This window comes from Aphis gossypii, chromosome X (genome assembly GCF_020184175.1).
Source record: "Aphis gossypii isolate Hap1 chromosome X, ASM2018417v2, whole genome shotgun sequence".
NCBI lineage: Eukaryota > Metazoa > Arthropoda > Insecta > Hemiptera > Aphididae > Aphis > Aphis gossypii.
The window spans coordinates 29,269,925-29,278,319 of record NC_065533.1 but is presented as its reverse complement, the minus strand read 5'-3'; the positions used below and the strand labels follow the sequence as shown (position 1 = coordinate 29,278,319).

General features: G+C 25.5%; 1 protein-coding gene across 1 annotated transcript; it reads right to left on the bottom strand.

The window, feature by feature from the left end:
• Positions 1 to 488: 488 nt before the first annotated feature.
• LOC114120624 (pre-mRNA-splicing factor ATP-dependent RNA helicase DHX16) lies at positions 489 to 5,744 on the bottom strand. Its single transcript, XM_050208036.1, has 13 exons — positions 5,506 to 5,744; positions 5,283 to 5,291; positions 3,685 to 3,859; positions 3,294 to 3,612; positions 3,112 to 3,228; positions 2,854 to 3,033; positions 2,491 to 2,782; positions 2,138 to 2,424; positions 1,916 to 2,056; positions 1,633 to 1,851; positions 1,436 to 1,566; positions 960 to 1,284; positions 489 to 880 (listed from the first exon to the last, which is right to left on the bottom strand). The coding sequence occupies exons 1-13, from the start codon at positions 5,612 to 5,614 to the stop codon at positions 569 to 571; spliced, it is 2,616 nt and encodes an 871-aa protein (XP_050063993.1). The 5' UTR covers positions 5,615 to 5,744; the 3' UTR covers positions 489 to 568.
• Positions 5,745 to 8,395: the final 2,651 nt, after the last annotated feature.

The following is an 8,395-nucleotide window of genomic DNA, read 5'->3' as shown; positions in this document are numbered from 1 at the left end:
TAATGTGAAATGGAACAAAACTCTAAAATTTATTATGAAAGGAGAGAGTGAGAATCTACATGTTTGTCATTTAAATATTTAATTCATCCTAAAATACCAATTTAGTTTTCATATTCTATCTACTTGTAAAGTAAATTCAAACTTATCCATTATTAGACTATATAATCATTTGTAGTAGGACATTTTAAAATGAAAGCCACCAAAAAACAAAAATACTTTTAGACTTTCAAGTGAAAAGACTTAACCACTGTTAACGAGTCACAAAAAATATAAAAATTTTATTATTAACTGTATACATTATATACAGTTTCCAATTTTCATGTTATATTAACTGATAGTTTCATTATCACCAGTAATTTTATACATATAAAATAAATATAAAATTTTGTAGACACATTGAAATTAATGTTGTTTTACTAATATTGCTGTTAAAACTGGTTTTGTTATAAAAGATACCGAGAATATACGGTTATAATATATACAACACATTTATAAGTTTAAAGCTAGCAATTTTTTATTTTTTTTTTTATAATTTTTTTTAACAAAATTTAACACATTACTTAATTATTCAATTATTCATTTTTAGTTGAGAACTTGTTTTTCCTAATGTCCTAGGTACTTTTTTATTAGTAGAGTCTTCAAGTTCTCTGTCTTGATAGTAATGAGGAGCTACTTCACGTAGCCATTTACTATCAATCTCCGTGACTTGTCTCATATATTCTTTAGTTGTTAATACTAATTCATGATATAGAACCCATCTTGGAAGCTCTTCAAATAAACTGCTATTTGGATGAATAATAACAGTTTGATTATGTTTAACAGTACGATAATGACCTTTTGACAGCCTTGCAATATGATAAAAATAACCAGCAGTTATGGCCTAAAACAAATTAATAATATTTATGTACAATAAAAATATTCATAAATTTCTTATTTAATTAAAAATAATAATTGCATACTTTTCGAATATTTACAGTTTCAGTTGGATTTGAAACTATTTCCATCTCAACACGTTGCATTAAACCAACTAATTGATCTCTAACATCTCGAGCTCTACGCATTGATCTATGTTGAATATAATTTTCATAACACCAATTTGTACTAAAATCTGTATTAGCCCATTGGTTATAAATGTTTAATAAGGCTAAATGATCACCACCTTGTGAAAAAAAATTTTTGCGAGCTGTATCAGCTAAAATTAATTTATCTTTGGGTCTATAAAATATAGCACTATTTACATTCAACATTGCTGCTATAGAAGCAATTTCTTCTGAACATTTATACCTGAAATTAAAAAATAACACTAATTTATTGTATGTTTGATGAAATATTTCAGAATAAGAAGTTAGTATTATAAATTAGAATAGTTTTTTTCCTTGGGTGTGTTTAAAATAATTACACTAAAATATTTTTAATATTAATTAAAGATCCTAACTTCTCAGAAGCCAAAAGCATTTTTGCCATCATTGGGTCTAATGGAAATTCAGCCATACGACGTCCCAATTTGGTTAATTCACCTTTGTGGTTCAATGCACCTAATGCATAAAGTTGTTCAAGTGCAAGTACCTTAAAAAACAAAAAGTATTTTTTAAACAAAAATTAAAATAGATTTCATAAATAACATTAACTTACCAATGTTTCATGAGGAGGGGGGTCTAAGAAATCAAAATGTATCAAGTCATGAATACCAAGAGCCTTCAACATCAACACAGCATTACCTAAATTAATTCTTTGAATTTCTGGAACTGTATTGTCTTCAAGTTCACTTTTATAAGCCCATGATGTATATAAGCGAAAACATTTACCAGCAGCTACTCGACCAGCTCTCCCAGCTCTTTGATTAGCACTTGCCTAAATCATTAATATAATGTTAATTAATATAACATATACAAATTCATCTTCAAAAATAATTTACCTTTGATATTGGTACAACTATTAAAGATTCCATGCCTGTACGTGAATTAAAATTATTTTGTTTACAAAATCCTGGATCAATAACATAAATAATATTGTCAATTGTTAATGAAGTTTCTGCTATATTAGTGGCCAAAACAACCTAAAGTATAATTAATAATATTATTATTAAAAAATTCAATTCATTTCCAGCAAAAATAAATAAATAACCATTAAAAATTACTTTTCTAGCATTGGGAGGTGTAGGCTCAAAAATTTTGGCTTGCATCTCAGTAGGTAAATTACTATAAACTGGTAATAAAATCAGTTCTTTGATTTGAGAGCCAAGTCTACGGACTCGCTCTTGTAATAGTTCATGACAAGTCTCAATCTCTTCTTGACCAGTTAGAAAGACTAATATGTCTCCAAGAGGTTGTGTTACATGTATCTGCAATATAGATACAACACACGCGTCAATATAATCTGCCTCGGGCGCTTTTGTATAATATATATCCACAGGGAAACGTCTTCCTATAACAGACAAAAAATAAATTTAGTATTTACATACAGAATTTATATAATGTAAGCAATTTTTACCAGGTATTCTAAATATAGGTGCGTCGTCAAAGAATTCAGAAAACTTCTGAGCATCTAAAGTGGCACTTGATATTAATAATTTCAAATCAGGTCTAAATCTTATAACATCTTTTACTAAACCAAATAAAATATCAGTGTGAAGAGTACGTTCATGAGCTTCATCTACAATCATCACACTGTACGACTGTAAATCTGGTTCAGACAAAAACTCTCTATGCAATGTTCCATCAGTCATGTATTTTATTATAGTACGCTCTGAAGTGCAATCTTCAAAACGTATACTATAACCAACCTAAAAATTGTATCAAGTGTTAATATATTAATATTATATATTTCTTTTTCGAGTTTAATTAGACTGTTTACTTCATTTCCAAGTTTAACAGACATTTCCTCGGCTACACGAGCTGCAACCGACATAGCAGCTACTCTTCTGGGTTGGGTACATCCAATTATTTTGTTATTTTCAGTGAAACCTGCTTCATGTAGATATTGAGGTATTTGTGTAGTCTTACCAGAACCAGTTTCACCTTCTATGATAAGTATCTGAGTAAAATCAAATAATTTATAATGTAAAACTTAATGTAATGGAGTGATAATTTAAACAAAATTATTAATTATTACTTGATGGTCTTTAATAGCTCTTATCAGATCTTTTTTGAATTTATATATAGGCAAACTCTTTTTTGTCTCTTCTATGCTGAGTTTTTTCTTTTGTTTTTCAGTAATTTCAGACTTTTCCTTAAAACAAAAATTAAAAAAAATGTATCAAATATAAATTATTTTATTAAAAAGTTTGAAAATACCTCATCATGTGTGCCAGGTAAATTTGCAGTTTGAATAAATTCTATTTGATTATCAATCAATAATTCGTATTGTTCTTTTTCTTTTCTTTTAGCACCAAATTTATAAACAGCAGAAGACATTTGTTCTTCTTCCCATTTTTGCTGTTCAGTAATTGGTGCTTTATCCACTTCCATTTCATACTCCATTTGGTCATCTTTGATATCTTGAGGCATCCGATAACGTTGGACATTTTCAAGTTCTCTAGCTTTTTCATGTTCTTTTGCAAGACTTAATAACTTCTTTTTGTGTTCACGGTCAAAAATTTCACGTTGCGATAAACTAAATAAAAATAATTAATTAAATAGCATATTTAATGATCTATACCATGTTGAGAAATAAAAAAAAACTTACTCTTCTTTATCAAATAAATATTCATCATCAATGATATCAGCTTCAAGTTCGGTAACCTTATCATCTTTTCTTTTTTCGAGATATTTACGACGAGACTCAATACGAAGTCGAGGAATAACCATTTCTTTCTCACGTTCATTTTCTAATTTTAATCGTTTTGCTGCTTCTTCATAAGCTTTTTATCTAAGCAATTAATAAACCATAAAAATCATAATATTTATCTAGTAAGTAGATATTATTGTATTCAAATTAAACATTGAGTTAAATTGAAAATGGTTTGTACTACAAAAAAGTTGTATACATTTTTATGATCATCACTAGTTAATTATTAAATACAAATGTGTATTAATTGTATTATTATTATTTTATAACTAAGATTTATTTTAAAATATAAAATAAATACTTATGTAAAAAAAATCAACAGTTTTACATCCTCTTTCTAACTTTTAAGTGACATGCTACTTTTTGGGGACTGGTCCCATTTTACGTGTCATTTTCTTTAACAAGTCCAGTTACCCAATGGGTTAGATAGTGGGGGGGGGGTCAATAATTACTGGCCGGCTTGCTCCAGAGTCCTAATGGCAACACACGCAAATGCCGCCCCATGGTTACCTAGGAATCAAACCCAAGACCGCACGTGCCAGAAGATTAGTTCAGACCCACTCAGCCACAGGTGACTCCAAAATAAATATATGTACTTATAAGAACTGAATAAACATAGATTTGCAATATTATTCATAAATTATTTTGTAATTTAAATAATCATTTAAGTTTCAGAATCAACATTTTATATTCTATTATTATTAAGTATTGCAGAATTTATTTAAAATTGAATTAATATTTCAGTTAATTTGTAGACATTTAAAATAATACTATTTTAATAATTATATAAATTGAAACTTCAAAAGTAAAATTTTTGTTTTTATTATATTAAATACATAAATGTAACCAAATTATAAAGCATAAATTAAAATATTCATACAATGCACTTGGACTTAAATAGTGTTTTATTTGTAAATAATTTCAAAGGTTAAGATTCCAATTCAAATCCAGATATCTATCAAATATACATTTCTTTATCATGAATTGAAGCTAATAATTATTCTTTACTAGGTAAAATTTGAAAAAACTAATTACAAAGTTTTATTTTAAACATAGATTTTATGTTCCAAAATAATAATTTGGTTATGATCTATAATAAAGAATATTTAAAATTGTATGAAAACAACAAATGTATCTATAAGCAGCCATTGTTGTAAATTAAAAATTGTTTATAAGAATGAAGTAATTTTGATTAAACTTTGATTAAAATACCAACAATACATTTTCTTAACATTCCAAAACAATATGTGAATCTTTCAAAAGTGCAAATGAAACATTTTTCTATAGGTATTCTTGTTATTTTTATAATTGGCTAAGTTTTAGAGTATTTTTTTTTTATTACTCCCACGCTGAAAGTCAAATTAGTATTCCAGTACCAAAAAATTGAAGCTAAAAAACCTTTTTAAATCTAACAGTTCATATTTATTTCTCTACCAAAATCTAGATTAGGTACTAGATTACTATCAAATCAGATTTATATACATAAAGTCATCAACACTTTTTGTCTAAAACATCAAATATCTACTAGGTTGTAGACTAGCTTGGCTGGTCACACAATATATTATTGAATTACACAATTAAAATGTATCAAATACTCAAATGTTGGATAAATAAACCACTAATACATGAATCAAAGTATAAATCATTAATTTCGTAGTTTAATTTGTGTAATTGACATATGGACTTAAAATAACTTTAATTATTATCAACGAAAATTACCTGATCTAGGAATAGCAATATTACGAGTTCTGTCTTTGTCTTTTTTTCTTAGCCTTTCGGCAAACTTATCCCGCTCTCTGCGATCCTCGTCGCTGTCACTAGAACCCATCGTAAATCTAAATACTTCACAAAAATAAATAAAAGCTACACAAATTATTTAGTGAAAACTTAAAATTTATAACGTACGATAACGTAATGTTTATTGTTTACAGTTTATACTGAAATACTGAATAGAATACTGATAACTTCGGCGGTCAAAATTCTTATCTTATTTTTTGTCAGACGCCGTTCAATGATAACATTGATGGCGCTCACGGTTATTCTGTTCTAAATGATTATATTCTACCGATACCAACCACTGTACGACTATAATACGAGTAGGAGTAGTCGACACTCGACAGTCGTAACTCGTAGTATAGGTAGTACATAAATACATAATCATATTATATTATAATAATTAATAATTATTATTATTTCATATTTCCTGATTATTATTCCATTTCAAATTTTAACGTTGATTTACTGCTCCAGTAAAATTACATTAAAATTTATTATAATATTAAAATAAAAATTAATTTTACATTTGACTTGTAGTAAGTTTTATTTTAATAATCAGAGAATTAGGTTGAAGTAATTAATTATTTCCCAAAAGGCACCCAGAAGAATGCAATTAGCTAACTGGTCAACTGGACCAAATAATAAAATACTAAAAATAAATAATTTATATAATTGATCACATAAAATGTGTACTATAAAACAGTAGGTATCTACATGGCTACATACTATAGCACTATTCAAGGTGACAAGGTTTGGCAAGTTAAATGAATATAAAAAATGTGAATTTAGTTTAATGTTAAACAATATTTATCCTTGTTTTTAACTCGTAAATATAACATATTATTAAAAAAATAAACTTAGTAAAAATCAAAATTATTATTTTTCTATTTACGATTTAAAATTTTACCTTTTTTAAAAGCTTAACAATTGTACAAATAAAAGGTGATACAATTTAAAAACAATAAAGCTTATATCAGCTACATACTACATTCCTTCTTTTACCTAGGTACCTTATTCATACTTAATCAAACAATAATTATTGTTAATAATTTTATTAGGAAATCCAATAAAATGATTAAATAATATTAATGGATCATTTTACCTATAGTCAAACATTCTATTTTTTTTTTTTTTTAATTCATATAATTGAATTCATTATTAGAATACATTAACTACCTACTTATATAAATATATAATATTAAATATTAATCAATTAATAGTAAAAATAAAATATTTAATTAAAATATTATTTTATTTTATTATATTAGCTGACAATATTGTATTATATCAATTATATTACAAGTAAAATAATCAGTGATGGACGCAGGGGTGTTCAAATCCCCTCCAAAATGATTGGATGATTAATTTCAAACATAGTTATTCTCACTTATGAACCTTCAAAAAATTCTAATTTTATCAAACCCCCCCCCCCCCCTAAAAAATTTTTTTTTTCTTGTGACGACTCCTGAAAATAGTATAACTATTAACTATTTAGCTAAAGGAAAAAAGTAAATATTATAAATGCAAAGTTTAATAAAAACATACTATTATTCAGTTGTTTCTTAGTGTAACTTATGTAAAGACTTTAAAACTATTTGAAGTAAAAAATAGGTAGGTTCATATTTTACTAGTTAAAAGATTATTGAGAAAACATTTTAAGATTTTTTTTTTAGAGCATATAATAACCAAATTTTAAACTTCTAAAAACTTAAAAATCCATTCTTTAATTATGATTATTTAAAAAAAAATTAAAAAATTTAAGTCAACATCATGGATAATGTCAAAACAATTATAAGTATATTTATTTGTATTTACATTAAATGTAAATTGTAAATTTTACAATATAATTATAAATTACTTTTATTTTATTACTATGTCTATTGAGTTTAATTAAATTATAATAGAAATTTATTTTATAACTAGGTTTTCATTTAGTTATTACTTATTAGTGGTAATACATAAGTCTTATATATTTTATTAATTGCTTTGTATTATTAATTATTATATTTAAGTTATATCCACATGTAATATCTATGTTTTACTAACATAAAACATAACAGGTTTGTGCGTTCAGTAGTTCAGTGGAATCCATTTTATACTGTTAACTTTAATATTAGAGAATAGAGGCAATTTACCTAGTACCTATCAAAAAAAATAAATATTATTTAGGGCATCGCACGACTTTTATTGGTATTTTTTTTATTAAAATGAATTATGAACATTTTAAAGTAAAGTTTTAATATTTTACATAGCTATAACTCACTTTAAACTGATAACTGTACTGTATTTAAGTCATCACCCACCCGTGCAACTATAAAATTAATGATTATAGTAAATAGGTACTTGGTACCAACATGTATAGCATTTAATTTCAATTATAGGTACGTAAAATAAAAAAACATGTATTTTCATTTTGTAATGATTTTTGTACAATTCAATATTCTTTGTCTTTATAATAAAATTATATTTATGTTTTAATTTTTATTTAATAAATGTATACTACAGAATTAGGTACTTACATTTTATTTTACACTTGCATGTTATAACTTATAGTCATAAACCTAATAATATATATAATAATCTTATTAAGTCTACGGTTATAATTTAGTAAAACAGTAATTATTAGGAGTGAAAACTTAATTACCTATTTAGAAAGTATGTTTATTATATTAACTTAATAATATATGTTTAGAATAATAGTAATAAATTTCATTTTTGCTTAATAGCTTTGTCGATTTTTGAATAGAAACTGCTGTAAGTAGGATCATTTGTCGACACACATCTTTTTTTTCTAATTTTTCACAATGGTATTTAATATATCACAAAGTAGAGA

Bases quoted from the DNA above. Each gene is read 5' to 3' on its own strand.
- LOC114120624 (XM_050208036.1), bottom strand. From the start codon at position 5,614: ATGGGTTCTAGTGACAGCGACGAGGATCGCAGAGAGCGGGATAAGTTT. The intron at 3,229-3,293 runs GTATTTTCAAAC...TTTTGTTTTAAG, and splicing joins TACCTGGCACACATGATGAG to GAAAAGTCTGAAATTACTGA. The intron at 2,057-2,137 runs GTAATTTTTAAT...ATTATACTTTAG, and splicing joins CACCTCCCAATGCTAGAAAA to GTTGTTTTGGCCACTAATAT.